Here is a 15,370-nt window from a genome sequence, read left to right on the forward strand (position 1 = left end):
GAGGACTAGAGAGAACGTATGGCCTGATTGTCCTAATTAGGAGGGAACTGTATAAAATTGAATAAATAAATTCATGTTGAACTTAGTAAGGGATTATTTATACAGCTGATTTAACAGAATAATAGAATTTTAGAGTTGTGACGTCATACTATGGGTCCAAATCAGAACTACCTAGAGAGGTTTTTTTTTTCCCTTTAAAAGAAAACCAGCATTTATGGGGTGGGGCCTTGGCATGGGCATTTTGAGAGCGTCTGATGTGTAAGAGAGAGAGTTTGTTAAGAGAATCTGATGTGGATTCCCATGAATTTATCCTTCCATTCATTCCACATGTATTGAGTACCTGTTATTGGCTGGACACTATGGTTGGTGCTGGGAACACTATGGTCAGGAGAAAAGGACATGGCCCCCGCTCTCACGGAGGTGTGGTCTGTGGGCAATGCATGACTCTTTCATTTTCAGTTAAAGACACTGTTATTCTGAAAGCTTAAGTGACCTTCCCTGGATAACCAAATTAGGTGGTAGTAAACTGGAATGGAACTATACCCAGATCTCCCAATTCTTATTTCCATGTTCTTTCCAGTAACTACCCTTGTTGATTTCTTGATGATCTTTTATTTAGGCTAATATTAAAATGTTTGAGGTTCCAGTTGTACTCGAAAAGCAGCTAGGTTTGGATCTAGTTTGCTATCCTTCCCCTACCATGTGTTAGCTTTATGACACTGGGCACGTGTGTAACCTATAACAACCTCCAATAGAACAGAACTTAGAATAGAACCATGCCTACCACACTGGCGGAGGGAGTGGGTGGGACTATTGAGGAGACAGCATAAGCGGGAACACCTGTCCAGAAGCTGGGACTTTGGGAGAACTCGCCATTTACTACAAGTTCTGGCCAGTTCTTTGCAGGAAGTCCCAAACCTTACTGGGTATCGCTGGGGGCGGGGTGCATGGGGAGTTAGCCTGAGTACTGGCAGAGTGACCAAGTCTACCTCACTCTTTGGAAGATGCCAAGTCAGTGTTGGGCACGTTGGCATCAGGTGAATCCTGCCATCCAAGCAGCGGTGGTGCACTTAGGATGCCAGTGGTTGGTCTCTGGGGCTTATGACAAGGCACTGGCAGCCTTTCCAGAGCAAGCCAGAAATTCACTGGCACAAGAAGAGTCTGAACTGAGAAGGCGCAGGCAGCCCTGGAGACAGAGCCAGGAGTGCAGTGGCAGTGATTACAGAAACTCCCACTGAATGCTTCTTGGTTTCCTGTGCAGACCCGTCAGCCTGCCCCAGGGCATGTTGTGGTTACTTCCCAGGCTGCCTGCTACTGACCAGCTCAACAACCTTGGCCACGGCCTGAATATTGAGTGACTTTCCCTGTCAGGATAGAAGTCACCACCCAAACTTGCTCCAGGTATCAGCACCAAATCTTGGGACCAACTTAGAAGGGAAGAGATGAGAAGAAACTGGTTGGATCAAGGTGGAGCCATCTGTACCACCAGCAGCAAGAATCTGATTTAAAATGCAGCTCTCCGCAAGAGGGAGGAGACACGGGAACATATGTCTATGTACAACTGATTCACTTTGTTATAGAGCAGAAACTAATACACCACTGTAAAGCAATTTTACTCCAATAAAGGTGTTAAAAAAATAAAATAAAATGTAGCTCTCAAAGCTTTTTCAGATCTTTATTATTTAAGAGAACATATCACCTCTCCTAGGTATATGGACAAGAGAAATCATATACATGTTGACCAGAAGACACATAAAAGAATGTCTATGGCTACATTATATGTAATGCTGGACACAACTCAAATGCTCATCAACAGTAAGAAGAATAAAGTCATGGTGGTATAATATAATCACACAACGGAATGTATAGCAATGAGGATGAACAAACCATAAATACATGAAACAACAAGATTGACTCTCACAAACAGAATATTAGCACAGGAAGCCAGATGTAAAAAAGTACACTGATTCTACTTATATGATGTTTAAAACAGGCAAAACTTACTTATGATGTTAGAAGTCAGGACAGTGGCTACTTTTGATGAAGGGTAGTGACTGGTGGGACATGCAAAGTAAGTTTCTGGGGTGTGGGTGATGTGCTGTTTCTTGATCTGCGTGTTGGTTGCATGGGATTATTGAGTTTGTGAAAGTTCATTGAGTTGCATACTTAGGATTTGTGCCCTTTGTATCTGTACATTGAGCTTCAGTGAAAAGTTGACAAAAAAAGAGGAGCATGTTAATATTTCTGCACCATGATGGTCATAGATTGCTGCCTGGACTGGAAGTCTGCATTGTGGTTTTTCCACCAGTAAAATAATAAAGTAAAACTCGGCAGTTTCTTCTGTCTGGGAGAGAGTAGGCACTCAATACAGTTGTTGAATAAATGAAGAATGGGGCATAGTTTTCCTGTGGGACAGGTAAGCTATTAGGTAAGAGTGCCAGGGAATTTAAAAAGCCCCCCTAGGGAAATTTCTATTATCACAGATTTTTCTTATCTAAACCATGGTGTCAGACCTTGAGGAGGGGAGCCTCACACCTGTGCATGCCATCTGGCTTAAATGCGCATGTGCAAGCTTCGGGTCCTCCTTGCTGCTGTGGAGAGCAGCCCAGATTCGGGATGATGTGGAACCTCCCCGTAAGGAGCATTTCCTCTATCCCACAGCCCGTGGAGCCCTTCCTTAGGCCCAGAGATGTTTGACCTAGGGGCATGGCTTGTGGCAAGGCAGGAAATACCTCATTTTTTTTTTTTTTTTTTTTTTTTTTTGCAGTACGCGGGCCTCTCACTGTTGTGGCCTCTCCGGTTGCGGAGCACAGGCTCCGGACGCACAGGCTCAGCGGCCATGGCTCACGGGCCCAGCCGCTCCGCGGCACGTGGGATCTTTCCGGACCGGGGCACGAACCCGCGTCCCCTGCATCGGCAGGCGGACTCTCAACCACTGCGCCACCAGGGAAGCCCAATACCTCATCTTGTTGGGGAACAAGAAAGGGAAATTAGAAGGCACCGTTAACCAGTACAGGCTGACTGAGTCCAGGTCTGCCAAACATCTTCCAGGAAGTGTGATGGGGCAGGGACACAGACCTGCAAACAGGGGCAGATCTGTGGTGGTAGCAATTCAAGTCGTCCTAACTCCAGCCCAGGTGGAATCTCTTTCAGTCCCACACACCTTCTAGTCAAACTTGTTAGGAGGGCAAAAGTGTCAAGGGTTGGAGAGCTGGTTTAAGCCACATAAAAGGCCTGTTGAAGTCATTTTCCATTAGAAGATTGCAAGTGGTGAACATGAAATGTGCATTCACACAGAGACTCTGTCCTATCCGTAAAGCCTGGATTTTGCTCCCTCTTTTGAAGGCTCAAAAAACATCATATTATGCAACTCAAATCCAACAAACAGCACAATATCAAGAAACCTTTGAAACCGGGTGACTCCTTTGTCTCTAAAGGTAGCTGTGCTTCCCTTGGCCCTGGTGAGACGGACCAAGAAGTCTTGGTTTTCAGAGCACAACCCCAGAACTGGGTTCTTAACGGCTGTGTTGAGTGCGGGGAGCTACGTGCTGATGAACTGTGAGCTGGGCTCTCTTGGAGATTTGCTTTTTCCTGATGATGAAGTCGCTTAATCAGCTTGTGTAACAGGAGTATGTCTGTGTTTTGCTCAAATGTCAGATAATGATGACATTTGCACAGAGACGAAGTCAAAGGGGGCATCCTGCCTTCCAAGGGCAGAGTCCGGTTCACAGGGTCTCGTGAAGCCCGTCCGGAGGCCCAGACACCCCAGCTCTGATGCTCGGATCTCACTTTCAGCCCTGGGTGTTATCCTCGGAGGACAGCCGTCTTTAGGGTAGGTGCGGTGGTGACCTCTTCCTTTGCATTGCTGGGGACTGAGGGCAGAGGGGTGGATGCAGGGCTGGGTGCGGGAGGAGAATGGAGAAGAGTTGGGGGGCGTAGTCTTTGGAACCACTAGCGTAGGCTGAGAGGCTCTAGGCGTTGAAAGACAAAGCAACAAACCTATCATTAGCACTAAGCCCTGGGTGTGTTCTTCCCCCTCTGCTTCTAACACTACCTCCGAGAGATCCATTTTTGGAGTGACAAAAAGGTTTCCCTTTTATTCATTTGAGAGAGAGAATGAGGAAAATTGATTGTAAAGATCCCTGCAAATCTGGCTACGTCAACTTGGGAAGGTCTGTGGTCATGTCCCCCGCAGGCCTCAGTTTTCTTCTCTGCTGTAAAGCAAGAGTATTGGGCTCTCCCTTCTCTCAGGTCCCTTTCAGCCTGAAAGTTCTGCATTCCAAAGTTTCTTCCAAACAGCTTCCCTGGGAGGTGCTATCACCAGAGGCTTCAGTTAAAATCCAAAAGTGTCTCCTATGAAGGATAACGTTGTAAGCCTCATTTACACAAATACCTCAGCTCAAATGTGTTTGCCAAATATACTCGATACTGTGAGGATCCAGGACACAGGCTTGGTTCATTTATGTTGGAGGAGAAGAGAGGAACATTCTGCAGAAAGGGGAGCTGACCAACAAGCTCAGGGTTGGGTGATCTTCCATGGCAGGCACTCTGCCCACCATCGTACGTGAAAGGTTATTTGAGGCAAATGGCGAGATTTCTTTATAACCCTTATAACTGGCATCAGGAATCTGAAATCCTTCATGACGTATAGCTGGAAAGAGAAGGCACCCAGCCTTTGAGATGGACCCCAATGATGCCCTTCCTTGTATTCACACCCATGTGTTGTCTCCACCCCTTGGGTGTGGGCTGGACCTGGAATCTTATACCTAATTCATTGTAAGGGTACTGGGGGGGGAGGGTCTATTGCATATTTGTCATCAATATACACATATACTGAATACTTCTAATTTTACCAGTGAGAACCAATTTCTAACAGTCGTTATCCTTGTAAACAAGCCACTATATTCATTTAAAAAAGCAACGAGGGCCTGCTTCTGACATTGAGCATATTAATTTGCAAGCCTTGAGTTTGACTGAGATATGGATTTGAAGCATTTGTAGTAGCTGCCTCTGGATTATGGGTTTCCTGCTGAAGGTCTGTGCATACTTGAGTTAAATGTTTTCTGAGCTTGGGCAGCTCAACCCCAGACTTATAGCTTAAACTGAGGTACACACTCAATGTCCCTTTGCACAGGCTGAAGGATCTTAGAGCAAATTAGAGACAAGTGATAAATAAGGGTAGGTTTGCAGAAGGGTTTTAATTTCTTGTTCATATTGATGGCCTAACCTTTCGTCTCCTGTTTTTCTTTCCATTTACTTCTTGCTTTCTCATTCTTCATTTAGTACCCTGGGGTCTTTCTGACACGTGATGGGAATAAAAGAGATGTTCTTTAGCCAAAGGTTACAGTTTCGTACTACTCCAAGCAGGGTTCAGAAGAAGAGGTGCAGAATAGAGGGAGGGTTTGAGGTGGACGAATTGCTCTGGCTGTCTTTGGATTGCCAAGGAGTCTGAGTCCCTGGCTGTCAGAGGTTGCGCAGGTGTAAGTCATGGCTCAGACTGGGTGGGTGTCCCAAGGCTCCATCTGCACTGGACATCTGGTCACTGGGCCCCTGCTTTTGTGAAGATACATTCAGACTGGGCTGCCTGAGCACATCAAGAATGGCCAGACACTGTGGGGCCGGGCTGCCCAGGCTCAATGTTGTAAGGAAGTATAGCTCAGAACAAAGGACAGTGTTGGGACCTACATTCTAAACACTGTCCTTTTAGGTGCTCTGCCCAGCACCTTTGGCGACGAATCAGCCCATTTTACACTGAAGATCTATAGGCTTCAGGGTCCTTGGAGGGCAGCTGGGTGACCTAAGGCAGTAAGCTTCATTACTAGATAGAATTTTGGGATTCCAGGCCCCAGGGAACACGTACTCTTATCAAAATACTCCTGAACTGGTAAACAATGGGAATCTTAGATAAAGATTTTTATTTGCCAAAAAAAAAAACTGATCATAAAGCTGCTTCCTGTTGTCAGAAAGGTTTCTCTTTCCTGTTTTGAAAGAAGCAACTGGTGATAGGCAGTGGGCTTCTACCCGCCTCCTCTCAGGAATCCATCCACCTTAGAGGATCACATGGGCTTCAGCCACCGGTTAGCGTTCTACCTTTGCTGGTGGTGACTGATTCCCTTTCCTCCTGCAGACGAGAGTTTTCAAAGTAACCCTGAGTTGGCTGAGGAATTGCCTTCCAGCCCGTGTACACATCGGTTTGGTGGCTATGGCTGGCACAAGTGCAGTGCAGCGGCTCACACGCTTCCTGAGAGCGCCGGCACCCATTAGACATGATTTGTGTGATAAGCGGAAATGGCATCGCCCTGTGGGAGCCCCCAGCCTCTGCGTCCCTCAGCTGGTTGGGACTGCTTGGACTGGGCCGGTGGAAAGACCTGCCCCTTCCTGGCTCGTCTCCTCGGGGCTGAGTTTGCGCTGACCAAGCTCCGATTGTGTTTTGCTTTCTAGCCTGCCTGGGTGGGTGAGAAAGGAGCAGGTTTCTTTTGGGTGGGGAGGAACATTCCTTTCTTCCTGTGGGGAAGGTGGTATTTATGTTTCTCAGAAAAGAGGTTCCTGGAGAATAACATATTGCTATACGCTTTGGATGTTTGGGATAAAAAGAGAACAATTGAAGCCATCTATTTCTCTTCTGAAGTGCTGTCAGAAGGGTCAAGAGGGAGTACAACCTAGGAGAGCCCTTCTTCAGATTTAGTGTGTGAGGAAAGCAGTGGTGCTGAACTCTGCTTAAAATCACCTTGGAGCTTTTTTTAAAATAAAACAAAACGAAAAACACCAATGCTGAATTCCACCCCAGGCTGATTAAGTCTGACTCTCTGGGCTGTGAGGTTTGAGTCTTGGTATGTTTTAAAAGCTCCCCAGGTGATTTTTATGTGTGGCCAATGTTGAGAGCCACAGCAGTAGAGTATTGTATAGCTTATATTTAGAGTGTGAGGGAGTTGGAATCTTGATTACCTGAGATTAATGGAAAAAAGAGAAAATACCTTCTTTGAATCAGGCATTGTGCTGGGCACTTGCCTTATATTATCCCATAGTCTCCACAACGACACCGCAAGGTAGGTGATGTGTCACTCTCTCCGTCTTACAGGGAAGGAACTGAAGCTTAGAAGGGTGAGCCGATTTGTGTAAGTTCACCCAGCTAGGAAGTAGTGGAGCTAGAATTTGTGTAAGATATGTCTGATTCCAGAGCCACTAAGCCATGTGCCCCTGCAGAGGACCTACCTAGGGGCTGATGGAGGGGAGGACCCAGGCCTCAGGGGGATGGTGTGTTTATGGCAATGGTAATGGGACAGTCAATAAAGACAGGTAATTTCAAGATGGTTTCAAGGTTCATTGCTGTGCAGCTTTCATTGGCCCTTCACACATTCCTGCTGCTGTTGTCTCCCCTTTTCCCTTTCATTTAGTCCTGCTTCTTCTGGCTTTCCAGAAGATAAGCTGGGCAGGAACACAGTATGTATCAAAACCGGAATTCATTGTCTTTCTGCCCAAACCTGTTTCTTCCCCCTGTGAGCTGTGTCCTGCAGAGGTTCACCTTCATCCTACCGGACACTTCAGCCTGAGAACTGGGACTTGTCCTCAACCCTTTACACGTCATTATATTCCCCCTTCCCACACATTTGATGATTTCATTACAGGAAAAAGAATGCCGTTCATTTAGAAACAAGTTTACAGTGTAAACTTTTCTGAGTGTGCCTTTTCATACAGTTTTGAGGTTTGTAAGCATGTTAGTTCTACCTATTCAAAAAATGAAATAAAGTCAGCAATGGTGGAAGGTAAAAAAGCATCCTGAAACTGGATGAAAACTGAAGCAAATGAACCCAGCTGTATTTCAAATGAATAACATTACCAAAATAAATGGGGGAAAAAAGAACCAATTGAAGTAATTTATGAACACAGTATATTGGACTAAATACATCCAGTCTTGGCAGGCTGGGGAGATGCAGAGAACAGCAAACAAGTCCTGAACTCTTTCTAGTAGGTTTGTTTTGGGGAGAAGCCCTTCTGAAACTCTTTTAGGTATATGATAGGATTGAGTAATGAGTAAATTAGTTCATATTAGCAGAACAATAATTAGTTGTCACTGTGGAATAAGAGAGGTACAAATGTGGAACGGGGAAGTCAAGAAAAGAACTCTGTGGGGATGGATTTGAACTTGAGGCATTGGTGTGGACTCAGAATTATGTGTGTGTGTGTGTGTTCTCTATGGATACATACATGTATATATCCTAGCTTCGTCCACTGAAAAGGCCAAGAAGTAATGACACCCTAGTAACAATAAGCACACTTAGTACCCACATCTTGGTCCCTAATGCCATTCCCCAATAAAAGGAACCAGGGATCCTTGAAGAAATGGCTGATTCCAAGGCTGAGGCAGGGTAGGTATGGATGAACCTGGTATATTTTATGTCAGAAAGTATGAAAATGCTAAAAAAAAAAAACCCAAAACCCAATAGGGTATATCACTAGGACAGAGAAGTCAGTTTGAAGGGATGTCCAGTGGTCAAAGCAGAGATCATCTGAGCACTAATGTTAAAGACAGTAAGTGAATTATAAAGCATTGAAGAAAAAGGAATCCGTGAGTACATACTGATAATAAAGAGATAAATACTAAAAAACAACAACACCAAAAACTATGGAGGAGAAGGGAGGGCTCTTGCCTATAATGGAATGTCAGCTACCTACTGGTAATCACGGAAGGAGTGCTAAAGTTGAAAAGTCATCATTTTTGCCTAATCTAAAAATGTATCCCCTCAAATTGCTTATTAATAGCAAAGTAAAAAAAATAGCCACTATACATAGAATGGAGAAGTTGAAAAAACTTCGACTGGAGATCAAAATTCATATCACAAATTAGGGATGGAAGGACATCCTATGTGGTCCTAGAGTGGATCCTGTACTGGAGGGGGGAAATGCTATAAATGACAGTTTTGGAATAACTGACAAAATTGGAATTAGGGCAGAAGAGTGAAGTATGGAATAAAGGTTAAATTTATTGAAATTGATAGCTATACCGTAGTTATAGGAGAGAATATGTATTTCTATTCTTAGGAAATATATCCTGAGGTGTTCAGGGGTAAATGTCCGTGAGGTATGTAACGTATTCCCAAATGGCTCAGAAAAATAAGTATACACACATACATACACATACACATGTGTACATACTTTTGAAAAGAGCAAAGAGTAAGAAAGCAAATGATAAAGCAAACAGGGCAAAATATTAACAATAGGCAGATCTGGGTAAAGTATGGGTGTACTTTATGCTATGCTTGCAGCTTTAAGTTTGAAATTATTTCAGAAACAATTATTTAAAAATCTAAGTAATGTGAACTCTCTCAAATGTGCTATACTGTATACCAAATTTTAACACTCAGGACACCACCCGTTTACAAACGGGTATTCTCAGCAAATGTAACGCAGTTATTTTTAGTACAATGAGTATGCACTAAGAATATGAAATTTATTTGTTTTATAAGCTGAGATCACACCTAACATTTCATAGCAAAAGGGTTCCCCCTACTAGAAACAGGTTGAAGACCACTGACGGATGGGCTAAAGAGCTGAATTCCTTAGAAAGCATCTGAAGTCCTCATGACTCATCTCTGATTTACTCCCCGCAGCCCCCAGGCTCCCCCATGTCTCTCAGCTTCTTGTACCTTCCCTCCAACCACTCTCACAGTCCCTTCACCCCCTTCCGTTGCATTCCTGTGGGTCACTATGCACGGTGTTTCCTCTGCACACCCTTCCCCTCTACACTTCCAAGTGGTGAACATGTTCTCCACCATAAAGGCATCTCCTATGAAGCCTCCCCTGAGGTCCCAACTCCAGCCCAGGCAGAGGGGATCGCCCCTGCTTGGAGCCATCTCTGTATCTGTGTGTGCCTGTATTGTAGCAATTACCTCACTGTTCTGTAATTATTTACTTCCTTCTCTGTCTTCTTTGAAATACCCCTTGAAAGCGGGGACCAGGTCTAGCTGGGTTTTCCGTAGGTGTGTATAGAGAGGGGATTGCAGTATGGTGGAAATCAGTGGCATGCTGGAGCTGGCTTGCACCTGCTCAGCCAGGCTCAGGACAGCATCTCTTCCCTGCTCCCCATTTGGTGACCTCAGGGTGGTAGCTTGAAGCTGGCCAGGGTGGGAGTATTTACACCACGGAAATGTGCACCCCTTCATAGAACCAGTGGGGAAGGGTCCTTTTCATTCTGGTGCCGAAGTGGTCAAGATGTGAATCTGGAGGTTGCCAGAGTTGTGCTTTCTGGAAAACCCAGTCTGAGAAGATGATGCTGGAGCACAGAGAGAAGCACAGGAGCAAGACGTAAAAACAAAGCACTCGAGAATTTCATCCCTCTACAGGCTAGGTCTACACTTGCCCCCTAATTCAGTCAGGTGAGCCAATAAATTCCCACCTTCCTCCACTTTTTCTGTGTTTGAGTTGAGCTAGATCAAGTTGCATTTCTATCATTTGGACCCAACAGAGATCCACTGAATCCTCAATTGTTTTGAGGCGTTTGAGAACAGAAATAGTTGCATGTATTTTTTATTTTTCATGGTACCTAACGCTGTCCTAAGCACGTAGAAGATGCTCAGTAAATCCATCAGATCCACTTTATGGAACATCCACAGTGGCCTCAGCACGTGGTCTGGCTAACTGAGTCTGCTTGTATTTGTTATGCCGTGGAACACATCACCTGGTGTGTTTCAATACTTAACTTTCATTTGTATAATATTGCAACAACCAGCCCTTTTTTTTAACATCTTTATTGGAGTATAATTGCTTTACAATGGTGTGTTAGTTTCTGGTTTATAACAAAGTGAATCAGTTATACATATACATATGTTCCCATATCTCCTCCCTCTTGCGTCTCCCTGCCTCCCACCCTCCCTATCCCACCCATCGAGGTTGTCACAAAGCACCGAGCTGGTCTCCCTGTGCTATGCGGCTGCTTCCCACTAGCTATCTATTTTACGAATCGTAGTGTATATATGTCCATGCCACTCTCTCACTTTGTCACAGCTTACCCTTCCCCCTCCCCATATCCTCAAGTCCATTCTCTAGTAGGTCTGTGTCTTTATTCCCATCTTACCCCTAGGTTCTTCGTGACCTTTTTTTTTTTTCTTAGATTTCATATATATGTGTTAGCATAAACCAGCCCTTTTTATCCTACTGATCTCCATAGAGAACATAGATTTTGAACCCCAAATCAAGACACATGCATAGACAGGAAGCAGTTTGAAAGACATAGTTTAGAAGCTGAAATTGTGACATTCCTGGGATATTTTGCTTGTTTATGGGGACAGTTAACTCAGAGATAGCCGCATGTATTATATGTTTATTTAAAAATTTGTTCTAAGAATATTTTTAAAGAATTTCACAACACCATTGGGTTAGATACGCCCAAACAGGAGAGGAAACCAGAGGCACCCAAAACATAGGTGATACCTCTGAATCAGACGCCCCCAAAATTGTTCTCTCTTAACACCCACGCCCTAAAAAACGGCATAGTTTAGTTCCAAAGTTCTATTTTAGATTTGGTTTCTCAATGACTTTAAACCTAAAAATAGAAGTGTACCAAGCAGACACCTCATTTTTCAATATAGAATTAAGTTCTGCCTGATAACGGATGGATACTTTCCACATTAATGTAGAATGTGAGCATGCATTGCGAGATAGTGTAATGCACTCCAGGAACCGACGGTGATATATTTAGATGCTGATTAGAAGTAAAACTGATACATCATTCCTTATAATGTACATGAATAGTACCAGTGCATAACAGTGCCTCTTGGGACTGAGGTCATTTATTTTTCCTCCTGGATATATTGTTTAAATCATGTTCTCTCCCTCATGTTATATATTAAATTGTTTAATGTAAGCCATAAGAGAGCAAATGTCACTAAAGGTCTCCTCCCCTTAAAATGTGAAGAATCAAATCTTCTAAAGCAGGTGACCTGTCAGTTTTCATTCCTGAATGTCATTGGTACGAGCAAGTTTTCTTATCAGTTCATTTCACATTTCCAAATCAAATGACTATTAATCTACAACATCTGAGCTGAGAGACTGGGGGCTTCCTGACTTATGCAGGCTGCTTTCTGGGTCCCAAATGTGTGTCCACATGAATGAAAGCTTCTCTGAAGTTACTAGGAAAATCAGTTCATTATTAGAAAGTTTCCTAAGAGGTGAAGACCATTTAAAGTCAAGTTGGTAATAAATACTATGATTATTTTTGGAAAATATCTTTGTGTGCATGTGTGTGTGTGAATAGTGGTGTAAGAGTGAAGCAACAATATATCTTGGAAAATAGGATGGGCCAAAATTAGGCTGTTCTGTTCTGTTATCATAAGTACCTCTTCAGTCTCGAACTACGACGATAATAATCACCATCGTTGAGGTTTACAACGTATCTGGCATTGTGCAAAAATTTCACATATATCATCTCATTTAATCTGCACCAAAATAAATTCACTGTGGGGTGGTTGTGATTATTCCACATCCAATCCATCAGCAAATTTTTTTTTGTCTCTGCCTTCAGAATATCTTCGGCATCTGTTTCCTAACACCTCTCCTGCCACTGCCTGGTGTAAGCCGTTCTCCTCTCTTGCCTGGATTACTGTAAAAGCCTCCTAATCAGTCTCCCTGCTTCCCTCTGGTCTCTGTGGTATTCGTTAGTGCTGTTCATCCAATTTTCCATCTTGCAGGCACGTGGTAGGATTGTACTTTCCCACTGCCCTTGAAGTTAGATGTGTTCAAACGATTTGCTTTGGCCAACGGAATATGAGTGGAAGTGATGCGTATCACTCCCAGGCTGACATTGCAGAGCCTGTGCGTGAGTCACCGTGCTCCCTTTTCCCTCTGTCGTGGTGATCTGCAGCGATCCAGATAGAGGCTGCTCCATCCTCGGGTCCCAGAATGATAAGAGGTGGAGCAGAACCCCAGCTAACTTACAATGGACCTGAAGTACGAGTGAGAAGTAAACTTTGCTTCTATAAAGCACAACATTTTTGTGGTTGTTGATTCCCTTCTCGTTTTATAGGTTTCCCAGGGACTTGATTCTTGTGGAAAAGATTATGTCAGATTGCAACAAGAAAAGATGACCTCACCTATCTTGATGGTGGATGGATGCACTTCCCTTATATTCTTGTCTACAAACAGCAGCTGGAACCATCCTTTCAAACATCCATCAGTTCATGCTACTCAGAACTTTTAAAGGCTCCTCATCAAAACAGAATGAGACCCCAAGTGCTCACTTTCAGGTCCTTTATGATCTGGCTACTTCTTTGACCTAATTTCCTGCTACTCTCCCCTCACTCCTTTTCCTTAAGCCACACTTGTCACCTTGCTGTCACCTGACCATTCCTCAAATGTTCCTGCCTCAGGGCCTTTGCCCCTGCACGTTCCTTCTGCCTGGATGGCTTTTACACAGATATTATGAGGCTCCTTCCTCACTTTATTATGGCCTCTGTTCAAACGGTCCCTCCTCAGAGAGGTTTTCTTTGACCTTCTTATCTGAAATAGCAACCCCAAACTCTAACTCCTTACCCTGCTTTATTTTTCATCGTATCACTGACTGACATTGTAGTTTCAACTTCTTTGTCTCTTGTCTGTGTTCTTCCTGAGGGTAGGGATTTTCGCCTGTTTTGTCCACTGCTTGAGATTACTGTACGTCACTGGCCCGCTCCAGGCACTCAGTAGATATGTACTGAATAACTGTGAGCCCCATTTTACACATTCTGAGAAGTGAAGTAACTTGGCCAAGGTCACACAAGTAGCTAGTGAGGGAGTTGTGATCAAGCCTTGGCCTCTGACTTCCACGTGCTCAGAACCTGGAATCTTGTCCTCACAGCATCCTGTAAATTCTGTTAGCATGCGTGAGCACTGACCTTTGGGTCATACCAGCCGTTTACTTCTCTGGTTTTCATTCATGAGCCTTGAGGTTAGGATGAATGGTTTTGAAAAGTTGCACACTTCGTTGTGGTTCATTTTTCACGTGGGTTGTAATCAGTTTTCTAATTTCATCCCTACAATATTCTCTCGTGCTAATGGAGAAGACTTGTCTGATAATAAGTAACAAATCATGGGTGATCCCAGAGTCACTACTTGCAAAATGAAAGGTTTCTGTACTTTTCCTTGAAAATGCAAGTGTCTGCTGTTTTGGAAACCTACCTTGAATACCAAAACGATGCAGCATTTTTTTTTTTTTTTTTTTTTCTGGTACGCGGCCCTCTCACTGTTGTGGCCTCTCCCGTTGCGGAGCACAGGCTCCGGACGCGCAGGCTCAGCGGCCATGGCTCACGGACTTAGCCGCTCTGCGGCATGTGGGATCCTCCCGGACCGGGGCACGAACCCGTGTTCCCTACATCGGCAGGCGGACTCTCAGTCACTGCGCCACCAGAAGCCCGCAATGCAGCATTTTGAAGAGCCTTATGTCTCAGACTGAGGCCAGGAGGAGCCCGTGGGCTGGGCTGGGCTGGGCTGATGTGTTTGGTTCCTGGAGTGTAGGGCTGCCACCCACACCCTGCTCAGCCTCAAAGCGCACCTGGAGCCAGGCTTGCCCTGCTCACAAAGTAGACCCAGGGAGATACCACTGAAGCCAGTGGCCGCTGGATAGATTTGTCAGTAAATGTTAGATTTGCTCAGATGATCAGCCAATAGCTGCGGTTGAGGTTTTTATGGAATCACAGACTTTTGAAAGAGGAAGTGTCCTATGAAGTTCATCAGACCAGTATTCCCAGAGTGTGGTCCACGGACAGTCTCCATTAGATTCCCCAATGGTGAGCTGAAAATGGAATATTCCTGGGTGCCACTTCCACACTACTGAATCAGGGTGGAGCTCAGATCTGCATGCCGAACCAGCTCCCCAGGTGTTCCTCGTGAACACTCAACTTGGGGTCTAGTGCAACCTTCTTATTTTATAGGTTTAGAGAACTTGAGGCCTAGGGATTGGATTCTTGTGGAAATGTTTATGGTAAATTGCAACAAAGGAAGGTGAAAGTAATTTTCAGGGTAAAATAAAAATTTGTCATCATTCATCTCTTTTTTTTGATGAGAATCTCCTTAATAAAAAAATATAGACAGAGGGCTTCCCTGGTGGCACAGTGGTTGAGAGTCCGCCTGCCGATGCAGGGGACACGGGTTCACGCCCCAGTCCGGGAAGATCGCACATGCCGCGGAGCGGCTGGGCCCGTGAGCCGTGGCCGCTGGGCCTGCGCGTCCGGAGCCTGTGCTCCGCAACGGGAGAGGCCACAACAGTGAGAGGCCTGCGTACCGCAAAAAAAAAAAAAAATCTATATCTATATCTATAGATATATATATATAGACAGAAAAACATGGATCCACATAGGAGGCATGAGGCAAATAGAGGTTTTCTCTAATATTCCTTGAAGTT

General features: G+C 44.5%; 1 protein-coding gene across 1 annotated transcript in view; it reads left to right on the top strand.

The window, feature by feature from the left end:
* Positions 1-2,501: 2,501 nt before the first annotated feature.
* LOC309819227 (uncharacterized protein) overlaps positions 2,502-15,370 on the top strand; it is a gene marked incomplete at its 5' end in the record, with an annotated part of 243,055 nt that continues 230,186 nt past the window's right edge. Inside the window, 2 exons of the mRNA XM_082649367.1 lie at positions 2,502-2,634; positions 3,658-3,832. Coding sequence (XP_082505493.1) covers positions 2,502-2,634; positions 3,658-3,832 — 308 coding nt within the window. The remainder of the gene's footprint in view (positions 2,635-3,657; positions 3,833-15,370) is intronic.

The sequence above is a fragment of the Grampus griseus genome (assembly GCF_964374135.1).
Source record: "Grampus griseus genome assembly, chromosome: 2".
Lineage (NCBI taxonomy): Eukaryota > Metazoa > Chordata > Mammalia > Artiodactyla > Delphinidae > Grampus > Grampus griseus.